This window comes from Zophobas morio, unplaced genomic scaffold (assembly GCF_036711695.1).
Source record: "Zophobas morio isolate AGI-343-1 ecotype UQ-CSIRO unplaced genomic scaffold, CSIRO_AGI_Zmor_V1 ptg000017l, whole genome shotgun sequence".
NCBI classification, from domain to species: domain Eukaryota; kingdom Metazoa; phylum Arthropoda; class Insecta; order Coleoptera; family Tenebrionidae; genus Zophobas; species Zophobas morio.
Window position 1 is genome coordinate 13,617,925 of NW_026972122.1, and position 22,832 is coordinate 13,640,756.

A 22,832-nucleotide genomic window follows, 5' to 3' on the forward strand; every position below is an offset into this window, starting at 1 on the left:
GTTAGAAGAGAATACAGTGCTATCAACTTTGTTTTTAAATTATTAAATAACTATATTGATGCTTCAGAAATCATTAGTTTAGTCAAATTCCATGTGCCTCAATACCATGCTCGTAACGTTCCGTTATTCAGTATAAGCAAGGCTAAAACTAATTACTTGTTATTTTCACCAATGAATACTATTCTTGGTTCGTGCAATAAATATTGTGATCAGGTTGACTTTTTCAAATCTAGGTCTGCAAACTCTTTTATTCTTTTACTCATTTCCGGTATTCTTTTGAAATATTAATTTTAATGCTGGAGATAATTATTAGATATACTCAAACACAATTTGGACACTGTAGTATGGGAATAAAAACAAAAAAAATATTCTTTTTAAGCGTACGTAATAAATATTGTACAATTTGCGACGCATCAATCAATGAGAGTTTAAAAATAAATCTCACATGTTCTAAACATTATAAAGACACTTCTACTGCCATGGAAGTGGACGTTGTTTTAGAAGGATTTAGGAAATCTGTATGTATGGCCTAATTTATGGCAAAATAATATCCGACGGAAACAGTATAGTGTCTACAATAAATTACTGTCATCAGTGTCATTAATTAATATATATCATCTGTATGGTCCATAATTTCATATTCAAAAGATTGAATGTAAGAATCATATTATTCGCAATTACGTATCCACATTAACGGAACTAAAAAATAATGCGAATTATTTGAAAAAACAACCGACATTTTAAGCGTTAAAATAAAAAAGTTAGGCGGGGCAGTGAACTCATCCATATATTTCATTTTGGACAGAAAATAAAAATCATTCATTCGAAGAGAGTGCTTACTAATGTTACTTGTGTTCGAAATTACAATAATTCTTATTTGAACGAAATTTACTTTAAATTATAAATATATTCTCTCCCGGAAGTGAGCACGGGCAAGTGTATCTTCCCTCGCTTTTATAGCAGAGAGGAATTTTTAAGGTAACAACGTACATAGCTGAAACTGAAAAACTAAAGCTGATAAAAAAAAATTGACTTATGTATTTGAAATTAGGATAATATATGTACTCAACAACAACTAAAATTTTTGATGTGGCAAAAATCACTCATACTGTGACTGACAATGCTACGAATTTTGGGAAAGCTTTTCGACTCTTTGGCAATACTAATACAAGTAATACATCAGTAATAGAAGACTATCACACCAGTTACTGTTAGTGACACTTCAACAGCTATTGATAATGAGGATGACAATATTGATGACAACGATTTACACATGGACGTAATTGATGTTGGATCCATATTATCATTACATAATAATAATGAGAGTGAAACTGAGGATTTAAATGCCATTATATTACCATCTTATACAGGGTGTCTCAGAAATAAGTACATTAATTTTAATCAGTTATAGAGCTCATTGAACTCAACAACTTTTTTTAGTAGAGTTTTGTCAAGAACTTTTTAATTATCAAGTTAAAAATTGTTAAAGTTATACCCCAATTAAGGTTACCCGCCCATGGATCCTCAGTCACCCATGGACACTAATAATTATTATAATTAATAATTTATGGTCAAAAACAGTTACTAGGATACGTATTTTCCTAATCTTGTCAATGTGACAAACATTTAAAGAGAAATTGAAAATCCTGCTCCCTAATGGCGTACGGAATTTCATCAGCCCAAATGTGGGTGTTGAACACCTTCCCTCGTGTAACCGACCTCATCAGTTGATGGTATAAGAGATACAAAATTTGTTTGTTCGTTTATTTTTCTATTAACCTACAAAAGTTTTGCCTACGTGGTAAGTCTGTTAGTTTCAATAACTGAACTTTCTGGTCTTGAAAGGGGTACATTTGTTCTCTGAGTATCCTCCAAATACTACTCTCCGATACATCACACTAGACAGTGATACGTGCTAGTGCCCGGTGGAGCTTCGACATTCTTCAAAACAGCCTCTTCAATATTAGCAATTCTATTACTACGTAACTTACCCCGATCCTGAGGTGCCGGTTTAAAAGATCCGTACTCTCGAAAATGCTGCAACGTTCTTAAAACTGCGCACATTTGGCAGACGATTTGGGAGGCTTTCTGAAAAAATTCGTTGGGCGCGAGTGCCGTTTCCCCGAGCTTCACCGTACGTTAAAACGATATCGGTGCATTCCAGATTTGAAAACAATGCCATTTCAACACATTTCGTCTATAAATTAGAAATCTGTGCCAAACAAACTTTAAAGAGACAACGTTTAATAAAAACATTGACAGTATTGTCAGTGACAAAACGGTTGCTACGGTACCTTTTTCATTGTTGTAGTGTTGCTATTATTTAAGTTATTATTTAAGGTAAACATAGACGGCTCGTGAATATATGGGTGGGAAAATTCGAAATTCGACTTGAGTTTTCGAAAAAATGCTAGATAAAAAAGTTGTTCCGTTTCACGAGTTCTGTTACTGGTTAAAATTAATGTACTTATTTCTGAGACACCCTGTATATCCTGTTGTGTGCACACTTTAAATCTAATTGCAACAAAAGATGCAAACACGCCATTGCAAGCGGATGGTTCATATAGAAAAATATATAGGACTTCTTTTGCCAAAATTCAAAAATTTTGGAATTTGCTTAGCAGGAGTACTGTTGCAGCAGATAACGTAAAAGAAGTATGCAACTGTACCTTTCCGGTTCCCAATGCTACTCGCTGAAATTCAACCTATGATGCTGTAAAAAAACTTTTAACTTTTAAGGATAAACTTGGACAAGTGTTTCAAAAATTGGATTTAGCAAGCCTCAAAATTCAAGAATGGAATTTTTTACAAGAATTTTGTAAACTGTTTGAAACACTAGCAATTTCTATTGATAATTTACAGGTATAGTTTCATTTTATTATTTAAACAATTTAAATATTTTTGTTTTTAGGCAGAAAAGTATTGCTATTTAGAGTGTGTTGCACACACTTTGACCATATTGCGAAGAAAATTGTTGTCATTAACAGATCTCAAATACTGTGCTCCACTGAAAATTGTATTGATAAAAGGATTAGAGAAACGATTTCCTCACATTTATAATTTACATTCAGTTTATATTGGCAGCCATTTCTCACCCGAAATTTTAAATGTTGTGGGTTCCAGAAAGATACCGTGAAGATGCAAAAACTTTGTTTCTGTCGGAGTGTCAGGCAATGAAAACTACAACCTCAGGACAGCGCATCCAACAGCACGAATTCCGTGTCGGAAAACGAAAATGGGGCCTTTTATAATTTTTTTGTGGATTCTGCCGAGGAAGCGGTACAAAATTTAGCGAACAGTGATGCGATGGCCTATTTGCCGGAAAAAAGAAAAGATTGTTCAGTCTTGCATACCTATGCTACAGTAAAATGTTTATTTTTTAAATTTAATACCACAATCCCTTCTTCTGCACCTGTGGAACGGGTGTTTAGTAGCGGAAACCAAATTCTGACACCAAGAAGAAATAATTTAGGTGACAATACGTTCGAAATGTTAATTTTAAAAAATTCATTAAACAATACATAAAAAAAATAGTTATAAAAAAATACATAAAAAGTTTTCAGTTATTCTATTCGCCAAAGCTTCAAAAAGTATCTGTTTTCCTGTATCTTGTATCTAGATACATTTCGAAAAAATCGAAAACAATCTCTATCTAGATACTTTTATCTTCCATATATCTGTATCTGTATCTAGATACTTTTAAAAATATCTGTCCCCAACACTGCCTACGGGCGGCTTTAAAAGTTAGGTCTGCCAACTACAGTTTCCAGAACTATATACAAAATTTTACATCACAATTTGGTCAGTGTCTATAAGATCACAGGTAGTTACAAAATTTTGAACCGTAATTCGGTAGAGGATTAAAAATCCACCGCAGTTCGAAGAGGCCGTTATGGTTTGCTATATTATAAAACTTCATTTGTCAGGTAGCAGTAGTTTAAAAGTTAGCAGCTGCTCGTATCTTGTGAACTTTTCCTGGTACAGTATGTACTAAATATTATAAGTAGTGTAGTTGGAATACATTTATAAATTGCAGTAGGTAGGTACTTGGAAGTAATGAAGTGTCTTTACATCTAAAGGAAATAATTTCTGAATTTGCAACTGACATTATCGAGTTGAGCACTTTCGTAGAAGCTATCAACTCCTTGGTAAAAGTAATAAGCAGGGCCGGTCCTAGTATTTTTGGCGCCGGAGGCAACATTTTCAAAAGCGCCTATGTAGATGTGCCTAAAGGGTTTTTTGTAGGTGTTATAAAACAAATGAAACATTTAAAACAGGTTTTATTTTTACAACTAACAAATAAAAAAAATACCTACATAGATAATTATAAAATATTAATTTATATTAATTTTACGGGTTGAATGATTTTACGAGGGTCTATTTCTTTGGCAATGTCTTTTTCAATAGATATAATAGCGAGGTCGTTAAGCCTATCTTGTGTCATTGTTGACCGAAGGTAATTTTTTATTATTTTTAATTTAGAAAAACTTCGCTCTGCTGAAGCGACTGAAACTGGGATGGTCAGTAAAAGTTTTAGGACAATTGCAATGTTCGGGTACAATGATAATATTTCGTTTTTGTGCAAATAATTTAGAACATCTATTGGTGCGAATACACTGGGTGGTAACAACAAATCTTGTAACTCCCTATACAAATCGTTACCATCAACGTCTTTATTTTCTTCATCTGTCAATGCCAGTTGAAGGTCCATACAATTTTTTAACAACTCATTTGGTGGTATCTCTTTTAAATTTTTAAAATTATATAAAAAGCTAAAGAGCTCACAGTGTTCCTGAAGAAGCTGAAACCTTTCTGAAACCGCATTTATTGCAACATCTAAAATTACATAATAAAATTCAATTTGGAATTTTTTTTGGGGATCTATAATATTTTCATCTTTAGCCTCATAATTAAAATTTGGTTTTATTTTACGACTGCGTAAAGGTAAATGATTTTTAAACACTGGTTGAATGTCCAGGTTTAAAGCTGCAGCATTTTCTGCAGCGGCCTTTAACACTAATAAAAACTCACTATCAGATCTCCATTGAACTAAATTACTCTTAATATCCTGTAGGAGTCTCAAACATTCTAAAATATTTAAATTTGGTTTTTGTAATAAATTACTAACAACATGTATTTTATAAGGAATTCACGTTCGGTAGATGTAACTAGATTTGGTAACTTTTTTTTTTAAGCTGTGTAACTGCGGACATAATTGTTCTAGTGTATAATGTATTACTGGAATGTCAGAAAGTAGCTATCAAAAATGTGACATGTAAGTAAGTAAAGGTCAAATATCGAAAATGTGATGGTTTTGTGGTAATCTGGTGAATCTATTTTTGAACCAAGGAGAAAATCGCATCCCTCTAAAAGCCCAAAGAGCAACCCGCATGTAAAATTTTGAATCTTTTCCCTTCACTAGTTTTTTTTAGGAGGACAAGCTTTGATGTCATCATCATGGATCCACAATTTCACCATGGATCCGTTCTGGTATATCCATGTCTCATTCAAGAAAATGAAAAGTAAATCTTCACCACAATCACGCAATTGGAGATAGGTACCGCCTTAGAAATTTGATTCTGGCAGCTATAACGTGTTTAAAATGTGAAAAACTTCGCCTTCGGAAACCTAAATTTATACGTGTATTATGTACAATTATTTTCAAAGCCAAGTGTTTTACCTCTTACAAAACAATAACGATTATATAAAACTTAAAAACCAATTGTAGAACGGAACCAACAAAGCATGTAGGTATATAAATCTGCGCAGTCGTCTTTCTGATTCTGATTATAATATTAACGGCACAAACGCCACTGTATCTGTATTATTTTAAAATTCGAAAAACACTCGACAACACTAGCGAACTTTACGGAGAATATTTCTGCCACCAGTTTAACTGTTTCCGTTTTACCCAATTTTTTGAAAACCACGAAATATTTCTTGTTTCTTTTCCTTTAAAATGAGCTTTCTCGTGATTACTTTTATGGAAACTGTTTCCACGCTGTATTTAAGGATTTTCTAGAAACGAAGCGTGTTGAAATTAGAAAAACTTCGTTTTTTTCCACACAATTCAGATTTGACATTTGAATTAGAAAATTAGACAGTTGATGCCAATCTTAAATTTCTAGTGATCTTAAGATTGCAACTTAACCACAGAAAGGTTTCTGTCAGTTACTTCTACCGAACGTGAATGCTTATTACTTAATATGTTGTACCAAATTTCTACAGAGCAAATAAATTTAAATGAAATGATTTTTCGGGCTAAAGATTCTGCAGTGACACGAGATTTTAGATCTTTATTGTCTTCTGCGGATAATTTCAACAATGAATCGTATATGTCACCCAAGTTAAACTTAAACGGCTTGATAGCATCAATTCTGCTTGACCAACGTGTTTCTGATAAAGGTTTTAAAGTTAAATTTGAAACATGTTTCAAAAGTACATTCCAGCGAGAAGTTGATGCAGATAAATAAACATAAATTTCTTGAATAAGATTAAAAAAAGAAATTCCTTCTACTGTCGAAGAAGCTGCATCATTAACAACCAAGTTAAGTGAATGATTGGCACAAGGAACGTAAAAGGCCCTCGGATTTAAATTTTTTATTTGCTGCTGAACTCCAACATTTTTGCCCCGCATATTCGCACCATTGTCATAACCTTGCCCACGAATGTCATTAATGGACAAACCAAGCTCTTTTAATTTTGTTAAAACTGCTTCAGTAAGTCCTACTCCACTGGTATCGTGAACTGGGAGAAAACACAAAAAATGTTCGTTAATTTTATAAAAATTATTTTCGAAAGTTACAAAACGAATAATTAAAGTCATTTGTTCAGTATGACTTTTATCTGGAGTACAGTCTAAAATAATGGAGAAGTATTTTGCTTTCAAAATATTTTGGACAATGATTTTTAACACTGCATCGGATATTAAATGTAATAATTCATTTTGGATATTTTTGCTTAGATAATGATTTCTACATTAGTCATTTTTTATTCTTAATAGATGTTCAGATAGTACTTCGTCAAACTTTGAAATGGCTTCAATTAATTGCAAAAAATTACCGTTGTTGTTATTATATAAATTGTCTGAATTTCCTCTAAAAGCTAATGACTGACCAGCTAAATATCTTACAATAATAATTAATCTTTCCAAAACATTTTCCCAGTGCCGTTTTTCGGCGTCAATCAATTTTTCATGTTCACTGTCTATAGTTTTTTGTGTTTTCAAGCGAAGCGCCAATTCTTTCCATTGTTTAAATGCTGTTGTATGATTTTTACTGATCTCATGTCTTTCTATGGCACGCCCAAGATTTTACCATTGGCAGAAACCGTCACTACACCAATTGTTGTCACTGCTACTATTAAAAAGTTTGCAGGGAAAACAAAACACTGCGTCTTTTTTTAAAGAGTACAAAAGCCACGATCTTTCAATTTTTTGGTTATTGCACAGCACTCGTTCATAATAATTTTCACTAAAACGCCTACCATTTGTTAACGGAAATAAACAGTCCCTTTGTTTAACTTGAACAGGTCCTTTTTTTACAAGTATTAATCTTATGTTATCCGTAACCTCTGATGGCCATAACGACGGATCATCAGAAATTTCCGTAATTTCTAATTGCGTTTCTGCAGCTACTTCCTCCAGTGGTTCTTCTGCTGCTATAGCTGAAGGTGATACGGATACCTCCGAAAATGTGGGAGAAGTCGAAGGTTCATCGTGAATCACTTTGTCCGATGGTGGAAGTAAAAATTTCTTCAAGGAACCCTCTTGTTTTTTTATTTCTGCTTGTTTTGCAATTTTTCTTTTATGGTTATCCCACCCAGATAATTTTCTTTTCATTCCAAGTCCGGACATCTGTTAATTTCAGACATATTTTTTTAATTTCTTATACACATTCAGTGGGCGGATGTAATTTTATATTTTGAATTTTATTTTTCTTACCTTTGTTAAATCACTGACACTGAAAGAATTCACGTTATAATACAATGTTATTAAAAGAAAGCAGAAATGAACGACAATCTGGTTTTTGTTTGTTTCGTATGCTTGCAAAGACAAGACTAAACTGTGACTAAACTTATTTTGCGAAAATTCGGGGACAGAACATGTGTTTCTCCCCTAAAATAAAAAGTATACATTACCAAACAAAGATCCCGACAAATGAAGTGTTTATTTATTAGTGCCTAATATATATTGGGTCTCGGTGTCTGACAGTCCAACTTCCGGTCTTGACGGCCAAGGCGCCAGGCTTTTACCCTCAGGCCGGTTTAAAGCATAAAGATATCGCTTACATTTTAGCGAAGGCGTTTACTACCCGATTCCGAAATCTAGACAAAAATGCATGTTTCAAATATTTTCAATAATTTAAAATTGAATTTAGCCACATTTGGCGCCTGTTTCAAGTTGGCGCCTATGGCAAGTGCCTCCTCTGCCTCCCCAACAGGGGCCCTGGTAATAAGTAAAAATACGACATACCTTTATAGACACGTGCATCTTCCAAAATCACAGTTCCAAATTTTTTGCATTAAACATCCACTATAAAGATTGCACACAGTTCCATCACCATCACACACTGAAATTAAACGCCAGAATCCTATAATAATAACAACTGTAATGAAAGTTCCTTCGCCACAGGTTTACTTCGTTGTTTTACGCATTAACAACACTTCAACACTTGACAGTTACACCGGCGAAAGCACCGAAACTGCACATGCTCAAGGGGTGAACAAAATACGGTAAACACCAACACCTGATACTCAACGACGGAACGGAAACTTGAAACTTGAAACTGAAGTACTGAACATCGAAATCGACGAATGACGAATGATCGAATTGGTTCTGTTGTATCACCGTTGCGTCTTGCGCATTGAGTATTATGAAGTTTATTGTGCACAACAGGTAGCGTCACGCATTCACGGAACCACGGCACGGAACCTTTCCAATGACGTATATACAGACCCATTTTTAACTCTGAATGCTCTGAACATAATGTACACCGCAATCCACAATGCATAATGTCCCTATGTTCAATCTGAAAAATAACACATCAATGTATTGGAAGTATGCAACCAATAATACATAAAACTACGTGTTAAAAGAAAAGATTGGTCTAGTATTTAGACAGTACTTCCCTCGCTGTCGGAAACGTGACGACGGCATGCCTATTATGTTTTTTTTTTCATTACATTATTGTAGCGGAGCATTTTAAAAAAAGTTTGGATAGATGTAGTGCACCATGTAGTGTAATACTAAGAAAAATAAGGCTAGGCGGTTGAAATTTATGCGCTGCGTATGGACCACGGCAGACCAGTGGCTCGCAACCGATGTTACACATCGCGAAGAAAATTATAGTAGAAACGTTTCTGTTGTATACAATAAAATTTTACAATGTCATTACGAGGGGTTACCTAAGCTGTTCACTCACTGAGTGTCCCACCGCCTTGGCATGGGCCGTTTTTGTTCAACCAGAAGAAGGGTAACTAAGAATCGCTCGGGTTATTGGTGTTCTACTTGTCCGGTTTTCAAGTTACAATTTATGGTGGGTATGAACCGCTGTGAAATTAACTGGCTTAAACCATCATAAAATTTTATTGTACACAACAGGAACGTTGTCACTGTATGAGAAAACTAACGTTAGCTGTACGTCAGTTGATAATTTTAAAATCCATATCCACGACATAATAAAAATAATATTTTTAATAATTTTCAAGTGTCGGTCTCGCTGAAACTAAAACTATTTCTGTAAAATATTAAAAATGATGCACAATTGGAAAGCGAGAAGCGGGTAAGGCAAGGATGCATCGGGCGCACTTCAGACGGGTATATAGGATGAATAAATTTCGACCGCCCAGCTTTATTTATAAACAACGACTTCATAGCAAAACGCAGCCGTGCGTGATGTTTGACGTCCCGCATGCTGTTGAATACGCCAAGGTCATCAAAAGAGGTTATGAGTGCAAAAAATTCATTTACAGCACATTATCAACGGGAATACATTACATCGGAAGAATGTCACGTAGACATTTGTTTGATTTGAATGAGTTTATCGCCCCAAAACAGATGACTAAAATTATTCATAAGCCTCCATTGAACAAAATATTCTGAATGTTATTATTATAATTCTTACCTTATCATTAATTTATTGTTATAAAGACGAGCGTATTCTCACATTTTCCAGAAAATGGGGTGGCTCGTTTTTAATTTGATTAACAATAAATTAACTGATTGATTAATTTTTTTGAGTCACCTGTTTAAGCAAATCTAAAAAATATGAATGCAATGATTAAAAGTCTGTTCAAATGTTGCACATTTGCGAAAGAATTTATTCGGCAAAATTTGGAGATGCCGTAATCAATTTTTTGGGGTTGATAAACCAATACATTTTCATTACAAAGTTACCATGCTTACAATAACTACAAAACGTCAAGATTTCAACGCATTCAGTTTTGCAATTCTTGATTTAATCAATAAAATAAATTGACTCAGTCATTAGTTTTTTCCACACACCCCTTAGAAGCAAATCTAAAAAATATGTATGCAGTGATAAATTACAATTATAGACTCATCATACTTTGCACAATGCACATTTAAGATAGCATTTTTTCGGAAAAATTTTGGGCTGGCGTGATCAATTTTTTAAGGGGGGGATGAGCAAATATATTTTGATCAACAATTTACCATGCTTATGATACCTTTAAAACATCTCCAAGATTTCAAAACATTAATTTTTTGAGTCACCCTGTATATTCAAATAAAAAATATGAATGGAATGATAAATTACAAGTACAGACTCATCATATTTTCTACATTTTAGAGAGGATTTATTCGACAAACTTTTCAGGTGACGTCATCAATTTTTTGGAGGGGACAAGTAAATATATTTTGAACAAAAACTTATCATGCTTATCATAAATGTAAACCATCTGCAAGATTTCAAAGCATTCGGTTTTGCAGATTCCAAATTAAATGTCAAAATGTTGTTTCCTAATTTTGATTTTTTTCCAAAAATCTGGACGTTTTGGGTAAAATCTCAATTCGGATCATAAACTACATTTGTAAGACTATGTTATTTGATACAATCTAAAACCCATTTACTATGTAGAATTTTGACGTGACGTCATCACATTAGTGGTGGGGATGATTAAACAAATTTTGGTTAGCGTTTTTCCATCTACATCCTATCGTGACCCCTAGAGGACGAAGAAATAGGTCTCCCGTTTCCATCTGTCTGTCGGTCTGTACGTTTGCCCGTCTGTCCGTCTGTCTGCCGTCCCGGATTTTTATTAGACAAATAATCTCCGAAAGTACTGCGCCGAGTGTTGTCACATTTCGTATTTATATTAGGTATATCATTTACATGTTACATGATATACCTAATATAAATACGAAATGTGACAACACTCGGCGCAGTACTTTCGGAGATTATTTGTCTAATAAAAATCCGGGACGGCAGACAGACGGACAGACGGGCAAACGTACAGACCGACAGACAGACGGAAACGGGAGACCTATTTTTTCGTCCTCTAGGGGTCATGATAGGTCGATAAAATGTAAATGTTGTCAGGGTTAACGAAGGCATTGAATTCTCTTCGGCATAACATAAGATTTTTAATTGTATACTTCTTCAATTAGGACATAATTTGATCTGTTTCTCCAGTGTAATTTATCATTCCATTAATATTTTTTGGATTTGCATATACAGGGTGACTCAAAAAAATTAATGAATGTGTGAATATATTTTATTTATTTAATCAGGAACTACAAAACCGAATGCTTTGAAATATTGGAGATGTTTTACAATTATCATAGGTATGGTAAATTTTTAGTCAAAATATATTCCTCATCCCCCCCCCCCCCTAAAAAGAGATGACGTCACCTCAAAATTTTGTTGAATAAATCCTATCTTAAATGTACAAAAAACATAATAGGCATGCAGTCGTCACGTTTCCAACAGCGAGAGAAGTACTGTCTAAACTCTTTAGACCAATTTTTTATTCTGATTCTTACGTTCCCATAAATTTAAAAAAATAGGTAGGATATAAACATTGAATTAAGAACAATTTTATTGTAGCTAGTCAAGTAACGAACTTTGTAGTCGTGCTTTAAAATTTAAAAAATACGAGGTTAAACCACTTGTTGCAGAAGATCTTTAAGTAATAAAATGTCATATTTTTTTTTAAGAAATTATTACCATATTTATGGTTGGTTTCTTTACGTTGTGGTGATGGTGACCGAATTTGAATCAAATTTTCGCGCTGAAATTAATTAACAGCGGCGCGAAACCACATTTGAATAATTTGAATTTGAAAAAAAATCAATCAAAAAAATCGTTAAACATAGGGAACCATGTGGACGTTAGCGCTTTGCGGGTGGTTGGTAGCTCGCCAGGGGATGTTTTAGTTAGAGGGCGGTAGAGTAAACAAGATAGCGGCACGGAGAGAGCATGGTGAAAGCGTCATGATTGTTTGGTTCGGTGTTGTGTGAGCATGGTGAAAAGGACGCTGTAAGTTAGCTAGGTTAAATTAGTTGGTTTGATAATTAATAAAACGGAGGAAGCCCAGTTTTCCCCAACCCGCGCAGCTAATTCTTGCGGCTTTCTAATCAGAAAAGTGCTAATTTTCGACCGACGCTACACGTGCTGTAAATTTGTTTTATTGTTTGTAAATTTACCTATCAGGTTAGGATTTTAATCGTTAACTGGTGCTAACACAATTTAACAGACACTTGCTAGGAGATTTCATGAAATTCACTTAGTCAGGATAACACCGCTTGTTTACAAGTTATGAATTCTAATACTTAAGTGTTACATTATAACACTTCTTAATTCTTCACACGAGATTGCTAATAATTCATTTATTATATCGCGAACTGGCGGCGGCTTAAAATAATTTCTTCCCTTAGGCAGTTATCATCGTTATCATCATTACACCACCGAGGCATTTCCTCGCAACATTAAAGACAGATTACATCACCGAGGCATGTCCTCGCAACGTTAAAGATTGATTACATCAGCAAGGCATTTCCTCGCAACGCTAAAAATTAGATCACTCAGATGTTTTTTCCTCGCAACGATGACTGGATATTTTTACTTATTTATCATGTGTTTTGTTTGGGATAAGCAGTTCGCGATATTATAAACTCTCACACCTAATTGTTTTAAGTAACCAATCATTTGGATCAAGACATAATTTAACATAATGTTGAACTCCAAGACGAATTTTTTCAACATAACATTGCCACGGCACATACAGCAGTACAATTCTTTGATAATATAGTGATAAGTTTTTCGTTTCCTGAGTACCCCCCAAGGTCACCAGATTTAACCCCTCTGGATTACTTCTTGTTTGGTCATCTAAAACACACTATTTTTAAAACTTCTATTCACATCATAGAAAGAACTGAAAGACAGAATTACCGAAGAGTGTGCTCGCATTATTCTGCTACACTACAAAATGTATTTGATAACATGAAAAGACGTGTCAATTTGTGCATACAGGAGAATGGATACCATTTTCAACAGTTCAGTATTCACAAATCTGCAGAAGTTATTTTCTTTCACTAACTTTTCTAGTTTTCAACAAGCAAGAGCTAAACATCTATGTTAACGGAATTTAGTTTAGAAATAAAAACGAATGAGTTCTACATATGCATGACTTCATTACCATGAAATATGTAATTGACGGAAAGCAGATAAAAAAAAATTGTAAATTTTTTAAAAAATGTATCTGATTTTTTTGCCATAAAACAAAAAAAAAACTCTACAAAGTTCAATATTTGTTATTTTTGATGTTTTATTTACTTTTGTAAAATAATATTTTCTTAAAACATTTTCTGCGTTTCGTTTTTTAACACATTTTTACAAAGTAATGGTATATCTAATATTTTCGAGCCTCACGAAGTTATTTCATTCATTATGCTTTTCTGAACATTTTACGGTAATTTGCGCTTGTGAACATTAGTCAGATTATATAATAAAGCTAATTAAAAAAAAAAATGCAAAATCTGAAATATAAAAATTACTTTTTCCTTGTTTTTTTTTTAAGTAGTGAATTTACGTACGCACGTGGGCCATTATTCTCCATTTGCAAATTTAATAAGATGACTCTAATAAATAAAAAAGTTAATCAGGGTGTCTTATTTTAGCTAACTTACCCTGTATTCTCTTTAAACATCACATTTCATGTTCACATCTCACTTACCACTTTTAACGGTTTATGAGGCAGTACGATATTCTGCATTGCCAGTCCTCTATTATGTGACTAAGTAAAGAAACGGTTGTAAAAAATAACTATATTTTAACAAGTAATGTAATTTTTACATATTTCAAATACTACAAGTTCAATAACAAACAAACTAAATGCACTGGTAAAAAAATGGATCAGATCAAACAATCACTTGAAGTTCATTTCCATTTTATTAAAAAAAAAAATTATAACAACTTCAAGTTCATGCCAACTTTTAGTGACATTACAATATTTTACATTCGTTACAGTCGCGTTACAAAAATAATAAAACTAACACGAACATGCTTTCAACTCTTCACTATTATCAAAACTGGGAGTCGGAAAGCAAATACATTCAACAAAAGAACCACACAAACTTAATGTAAGTTACTGACGTTCGGTCAAGATATAGTGGAAGTCTTTGACACGAATGTCATTTCACAAGTTCACACACTTGGAAAGTTGCACTGAACTAAAACCTAACTAGCATTGTCTTTTCTAGCGGTGGTGGGTTTAGTAACAAAATCAGTTCTTAGAGAGGATGTTTACATCATTCCGCCCATTCCTCCCATACCTCCCATGCCACCCATGCCACCTGATGGAATTGGAGGTTCTTCTTTTGGAATTTCAGTGATTACTGCTTCAGCGGTGGTTAAGAGGGATGCAACTCCTGATGCGTCAATTAAAGCTGTGCGTACCACCTATAGAAGTTATAGTGAGAATACAATACAGTACAAAACGAAAGAAAAATTAGCTACCTTCGTGGGGTCAATAATGCCTCTTTCATACATATTGACATATTCATTGTTTAGTGCGTCGTAGCCATAGTCTCCTTGTTGTTGTTCAACTTTAGCAACAACACTAGCACCATCCACTCCTGCATTTTTCGCAATAGTCATGCAAGGGACTTTGAGCGCCCTTTTAACGATTTCAATACCTATAAAAATATACCTAAAATACGAGTTATTTGTCTAGTTAACAGCTTACCAATTGTTTGGTCATTGTTTGCTGGTTTAATATTATCTAAACTGCTTGAGCACCTGAGCAAAGCGGTGCCACCTCCAGGGACAATTCCTTCTTCTACGGCTGCTCTTGTAGCATTCAAGGCGTCAGTTACTCGGTCCTTCTTCTCATTAACTTCCACCTCACTGCTACCGCCTACTTTCAGCAATGCAACGCCGGAAGCCAATCTGGCTAATCGTTCTTGCAGCTTTTCTTTTTCGTATTCTGAGGTGGTATTTTCGATTTGGTCTTTGATTTGGTCAGCGCGTTTAGTTATATCATCTTTTTTGCCTTTTCCTTTTAAAATAAGTGTGTCATCTTTGGTTATTACAATTTCACCAACTTGGCCAAGGTCAGAGAGTTGGACATCTTCTAGTTTGACAATGTTGGCCTCATCTCCAAAGACAATGCCACCGGTTGCGATTGCCATATCTTGTAGGGTAGCGTTTCGATTGTCTCCAAAGCCTGGAGCTTTAACAGCGGCGACTTGGAGACCTATGCGTAATCTGTTGACGACAAGGGTAGTCAAGGCTTCACCGTCAATATCTTCAGCTACTATTATTAAAGGTTTCTTTTGCATGTTTGCTAACTCTAAGGCTGGGACGATGCTCTGAACGGATGAAATTTTCTTTTGGCTGAGCAGGACCAAAGCCTCTTGATATTCCACTTTGGCTCCTGTTTGAAATTACAATTTAGATATGGGTCTTGATTTGATATTTCTTTTGAAACATTACTATCACATTTAAATTTTAACAAATAATACATACGCCGCGCAATGTGCCATAAAAATACCAATATTGTTGCACTCACTCTAGAATGACAATCCACAAATTAGAAATTCAAAATTTTACTTTAAGTTCGATTGTTTACATTTGAAATTTGCTCTGTTACAAACTTAAGACATAAAACAAGGTCTTGATGAGTTTCCTTGACCAAAGGGTAAACAAATTGTTCACTTTATACAATAGACAGTGAAGCCACAAAAATGTTACGCATTTTTGTGGACATTTGTGTTATAAGTGTATTATAACAGTGAAGTGTGAATAATATTAACAATATTTAGACTGTCAAAATCTGATCACTTAGTGTCTTCAATTTACTCGGTAAACATCAAGATCACCACGAAAATTGTGATGTTAAACAGTAATTTTTATTTTATAAAGCAATTTTAACTTTAGGGGAACTCGTATAACTGAGAAAATCCTAGAAAAAATAGTCATTGTTATTAAGAATTCCCGACGTTGTAACAGAAAACGTGACCGTGATTGCAATAGCGCTGGCAATCGAATAGCGATGAGCATCACTTCCGTTATGCCGAAGCCTGGTAATTATAACTAATAAAGTGTATTTGACGCACAGTTAATTTCATATTTTCTCGACGTTTCATTGTTCTTAAAAGATGGAAAAGTAAGTTTCCCGTTTTCTGTCGTCTGTTGTACAACAAAAAACATGATAAATCTCTAATCTGAATATGTTTATCAAATATTATAATTTATCCAAGAAACTGGACTTAAAAGGTTTGTGAAGGCGTGAGAAGATCTATCTAAACAACTTTAGGCCATTTTTTGGATTTCATTCCAAATCTATTAGGGTACATTTTAAAAGGACGTCAAAAATTGAATATTAAATACTGGAAAAATTGTATTGAAAATGGACTGGGAAAACGTGGATCGTTATTTTGTCATCAAAAATTAATGCCACATTACTAAATACCAGTCAGACTTCATTTGAAGAAAGTAACTATAATTTTGTTGTCCTGTAATCATTAAAAAAACGTTAGCATCTCAAATTTTTTTTTGATTAATCAATGCTGGTATCTTGCCAAACTTTGATTGTATAAATTTTATTTTATTTTTTTTTTAAATCATCCGTATACGTAAAGTTAAAGACATGAATAATTTGAAACCATAGAAAAAGCTGTCACAGGTACAGATGACGTCTTTTGGACGGAAACGATTCGTTTGCATACATTATGAAACATCGAAAAAAAATTACGACATTTGTCAAAACTAAAAATAAACACCATAACCGGTTTTACAGTTATTTTTACTTCCCGAATAATGCTAAAGAAAAAAAATGGTCAAAGGTTATTTCAACAGAAGTTCCCTCGCCCCTGAAGTGTATTTCAGCAAATCCTGATTCTTTGAAAAAATAGTAAAATTTTGCGATTTTTATTTTGTGATAATCGCCATAAACTAAAAACCAATGGCGTAAATAAGATTCCTATAATCCCTGAGCCGCAGGGACGCAAATTCCAAGAGGGCGCGATCTGAACAATATGAAAAATATTTAAAGCCAACAGGAAAAAATGTATTCTCAGTAGATGCTTAATTTTGGATGTTTTTACTTCGAAGAATTTGACCATTGGGACGTTTAAATAACAAGCATTAGCGGCGGCATTTGTGTTAAAAGAAAATGAAATTTAATTGATTTTGTCTCCTCAAAATAGCGAAAAGGAGTAACTAAATAATTAATTAAGCTGTAATGGAGCAAAACGATCCGAATATTATCGTTAGTGAGGAGCTGTTGTTACAATAATTATTTAGTAGTTATTAAATTTTCGAGAGTATGGAGTACAGTTCTTGATATGATAAAAAAATAAATAAATAAATGGAAAACACCGATAAATGGAATCGAACCGCCGATCTTTCTGCTGCAAGCAAGGCTGAGCACCACATGTCGATCGGGCATGTCTTTCACAGCTACATACGTGTTATGTAACTTAGGAAGAATATTTAATGGTGGGGACAATGAGTCAAATTTTGGTTGTTTTACCATTTATACGATATTTTTAACATATATATGAAATTTTACAATAAACGGTCTGATGGTTTTGGAGATTTTTTGTTTAATACAAATTTACATAGACAGCAGATAGACCGAAGAAAATAGGAGACCTATTTTTTCTACTCAAGGGCCATGAAACGTCAAGAAAACAAAAGTAGCCGTTCGTCAGATAGATCATATTACAATAGTTCCCTAGCTTACGTTTTAGAAGTAAAAAGTTGATCTGTTTAAAGAAAAGTAGTTTTCTTTTGGCCAGAAATGTGCATAGTTTTCTGTCACTTTTTAAAATTCTTATTTTCAAAGTGTAAGCTAAGGAAGTATTGTAATAGGCTCGATCGGGCGACTGGTTACTTACTTTTATGCTTTTTCGACGTTTCATAATTTCCGTCCACCCGTCTGTCTTTAATTAGACAGACAATGTTCGGAACCACCGGACCGATTGTTATCAAATTTTACATATGTTAGGAATATCGTGTAGATGGTCAATCGCTAACCAAATTTTACAATAGTTCTAAATGTCGTTTAAATTTGATAAAATAATGTATTCCTGCACTTGTGGTTTACGAATCCGTGTTCATATTTTACCCCAAACATCAAGAATTTTGGAAAGTAATCAATCAAAACTGGTTAATCTGTAACAATTTAACTTTGGAAGTGGAAAACCGAATGGTTTGAAATCTCGCAAAATTTTTAAGGTTATCGTAAGCATGGCAGATCGTTATCAAAACTTTATCTCCCCCTCCCCCTAATTGATGACATCATCTTCAAATTTTGCCCCCCACATTTCATAAAACATTATGAGTCTATTCTTGTTGTTTATCAATGCATTCACACTATTTTCACTTTATGGAGGTTATCACAAAAAAATCATCAATTACAATTTTATAATTTTTCCGTGGAGGTAGAATGACCTCCATTCGACCTCCATGAATTTTTCAAAGAAGCGGGATTTGTTGCACTGTACTTCATCCCGTTTGCACTTTTAATCACCTAATATGTTTTGTTTAATTTGACAGATTTATTTGCAAATATGTATAATTAAGTAAAACAACGTTAATCAGGTGATTAACGTATGTTTTATTTAATTTGGGCGATCTGCACACAAATCTGTCAAATTAAGTAAAATATAACTCCAATCAGGTGATTCAAAGTGCGGTGCAAACGGACATTAATTACTTAAAAAAAAAAACCGGCCACAACCCACTTCGTGAACAAACATGATCACATATCCGTCAAAATACTATTATTACAGAAGGTTAAACACAAATTACTATATATAAAAAAAAAATTTGTAAAACTGTAGATGCAATCTTTGGTTTTAATTCTGAAACTTACGACGCGACCTAATTTTTTACCGAAACAAAATTTATATTAAAAAGGAAAAAAAAAACTGTTCAAGTTCAGCTTCAGTCGGCTCACATTTTTAAAGATTCGACATTCTAGAAGACTGAACTCATTTCTTTTGCACATTTCCGACACCTAATCGATTAGAACACAAATCGATCAAGCTCTAAGATGTGCCAAATCAAAAATAACCACAACCTGAATTTTAACTTACCTTTTGAGGTGTTAACAAAGTATGGTGAAATATATCCACGATCAAATTTGAAACCTTCAATGACTTCCAATTCATCATTTAAGGTCTTTCCATCCTTAACCGTGATTACTCCTTCCTTCCCCACCTTTTTCATTGCATCAGCAATTAAGTTACCCACAGAGTTATCACCATTGGCTGAAATGGTAGCGACTTGACATATCTCTTCTGGCGTAGTAACAGGTTTTGATAACGACTTCAATGTTTCAGTAATTTTTTCTACAGCTAACATGATTCCCTTTCGAATCTCCACGGGATTAGCCCCCTTGCCAAGGTTCTCAAAACCTTCTTTGGCAATTGATCGAGCCAACACTGTCGCTGTAGTTGTGCCATCACCAGCTTCTTCATTTGTGTTATTAGCCACGTCTTGCACAAGTCGAGCTCCAATGTTCTGGAATTTATCCTTCAATTCCACGCCTTTGGCGACTGTAACGCCGTCTTTCGTGATTTTGGGGGAGCCCCACGACTGCTCTATGATAACATTGCGCCCCTGAAACGAATTATGCAACACTGTTTGCTTGATGATTAGAATGTTACCTTTGGACCCATGGTCACCGCAACGGCATCTGCTAGCACATCGACCCCTTGGAGCATTAGGGCTCGAACTTCTGGGCCGAAACGCACATCTTTGGCGTACCAGCGCTGGATTTGGTGGAGTTTGTTGGCTTTAGTCAGAGCCACTGACCGCATGGTTGATGGTAGACGATACATCTGAAAATTTGTTTGTGAATGTGTTATGTATCCGCAGAATATGAAAAAAATGTCAAAAGTGGATTCAGTGAAAATTTCAAACAAATACAGAGCCTACTAATGATAAAGAAAATGGCCGGGTGCGACATAACCTTCAAAGTTGGTGGACTGATTTTACAATTTTTTTAGAATGTGGAGATGGAATGACTTAATTAAATATAACGATTAAGTTTTAATCCAGAATTTGTTTTGAATTAATTAACACCGAATAAATTTAAGGAATAAAGTGGTGGACACGTGTATCGCTGACAAGATCTATACATTTTTAGCACAAAACGATGGTTTAACATAGTTTCTTTTAAAGCGATTAAAGCAGAGCATTTATGGAGCAAATAACTGTTAAAACTTACCGTTGAAATTGCAATTAATACCACAAATCCGCGAAATAAAAACTACGATTTACCGGCTCGACCGCCTGTACGCACGTTTCTAGAAATTCTAGAAAAAGAGAGAACGTGAGACGTGAGTGGCAAAGAGCGCCTAATTTGAACGGAGCCTCATAGATGGCGGAGTCTTTGGATCTTTATTCTCCTTTGTTCGAAATAGTAAATATTTCAAAAAAATTGCTCCTGCGGCATAGACGAGCAGTTACTTTGTTTGTCGTATATATTTTCAAATTAGATTGACCTTTGTTTTAATTTACTCAAAATGACCGGCCCTCGCAGACACCGTCATGTCAAGAGAAAAAACGTGAAGTGTAAAATAATTTATGTCTTGGTTAACTGATTAAATGTAACGTTATTGTTATGATCCATTTGAAATAACTATGTTATAAGTCAATAACTAAATTTATTGGGACAAAAATTAATAAGAACTGGTCGGCAACCATCAATACAAACCTTAAATTCAAACGAAATTAAATATGTAATTGAAAACGACAATTAAAATAGATATAGTTTCCCCAGTCCTAATTCGGTTTTATGATAGTACCCCATTGTGTAAAAGTTAGGCTCCTTAGCAATAGATTACTACTGCGGGTGATAGGACAGTCATATACAGGATGGTTAAATCTCTGTTTATGACTGTCCCATCACCGGCAGCAGTAATCTGTTGTTAAGGAAGTTAACTTTTACACATCATAAAACTGAATTAGAACTGGGAAAATTGAACATATTCCATATCTCCAATATCCTACACAATCACTACCATAGTTTATTTTGCCCTACGAGCTTAAATGCTTCTAGTTTACAAAGTACATAATTTTCTTTATAAAAACTAAGAACATAATTTCTTAATTATTAATAATAATGTTAGAGCCTCTGGCGGGGACCTGTTTCACCCATCCCCACCCGTAAGGGTGGGAGCCAGAGCCACCCCCACCTTGGAACACAGGGTAGCATTCATTCTTAATTCTTAACTAATTCATACACATTCAATTCTCAATTCTCAATTCGTAACTAACATTCAACTATCTCGACCGCACGGTCATATAATATTCTATACTTACCATTCTTATTTATCATAACACTTGTCACTAGCAATATACATTTATCTTACTGTTCGCTGGTCTTATTCATTTATACAAACTTCGACATGGTCCTTCGAGCCGGATTAGCGACAGAATAACAGTGGTAGTGATAAGTGTAATTCTCAACATATCATTCATCGGCTGGAATTCAGCAAAGTAGTTATCAAAACATCACCCAGAAATCATCCGCGCAGTGTTCAACTATCGGTGACGACCGCGAGTGCTGTGCAAAATCCTCAAGTATCATTCAGCGTCAGCCAAGATAATTCTATCCAGGAATCCAGAATTCCAGGTAAGCTTTAATTCTGTTTGGTTGGTGTAATACATTATTCTCGTACTCAAGATGGTGGTAATCCAAGACAATACTTTTGTTAAATTTTCAATTCTTCTCAGCGAAATAGATTCACATTCTAATTTTATATCAAATGTTGCAAATCATCAAAAAAGAGGCCACTTAAAGCGTCGATATGAAGACGTACAGCGAATTTATTCAGAATTACAAATGCTTGTAGTTCAGCATAAATCTGAAACAATAGTAGTCCCGAATGACACGAGTAACACGGAAACGATCAAACCTATAATTTATAATATCAGAGAAGTGCTAAATTATATTCAAAAAATATCCGAATTATATAAGGCTCTCATTGAGAAAACTATTCCATTGTGTACTTTCTCGAATTCATGCAAGATAAACAATAACGTACCAACCACGGATCTGGAAAAAACTTGTCAAAATTTAAAGCCTTTAAAGGTACACAAATTAAGAAGTGGAGAACCCATCAAAATTCACAAAACCCATTTCAATGCTCTACGTAAATTGCGGTTCACTATTGGTAAAAAATCTCCTCTTGATTCCGTTATTTCAAAAACTCCTAGTGTAATATCAAATCCTTCAAAATTTCCAAATTCAACACCCAATGAAGAGAAAAATAATCTTTTTAATGATTGTTACAACTCCAAAGGCGTATCTCAAATTAATTTAGATAAAACTTCTAATGCAGAGTCATCTAC

The 22,832-nt window shown here is 34.2% G+C and overlaps 2 protein-coding genes across 3 annotated transcripts in view; both read right to left on the bottom strand.

Moving 5' to 3' along the window:
* Nucleotides 1-8,816, bottom strand: part of LOC135130498 (uncharacterized) — a 167,215-nt gene extending 158,399 nt beyond the window's left edge. For both annotated transcript variants that reach the window (XM_064057898.1, XM_064057896.1), the window contains exon 1: nucleotides 8,474-8,816. In XM_064057898.1, coding sequence (XP_063913968.1) covers nucleotides 8,474-8,491 — 18 coding nt within the window. In that variant the 5' untranslated portion in view covers nucleotides 8,492-8,816. The remainder of the gene's footprint in view (nucleotides 1-8,473) is intronic.
* A 5,456-nt stretch (nucleotides 8,817-14,272) lies between these two features.
* Nucleotides 14,273-20,814, bottom strand: LOC135129840 (heat shock protein 60A). Its single transcript, XM_064057107.1, has 6 exons — nucleotides 20,704-20,814; nucleotides 20,141-20,314; nucleotides 19,568-20,093; nucleotides 15,208-15,897; nucleotides 14,979-15,157; nucleotides 14,273-14,921 (listed from the first exon to the last, which is right to left on the bottom strand). Exons 2-6 carry the CDS (start codon nucleotides 20,312-20,314, stop codon nucleotides 14,766-14,768), a joined length of 1,725 nt encoding a protein of 574 aa, XP_063913177.1. The 5' UTR covers nucleotides 20,704-20,814; the 3' UTR covers nucleotides 14,273-14,765.
* Between the last annotated feature and the right edge of the window lie 2,018 nt (nucleotides 20,815-22,832).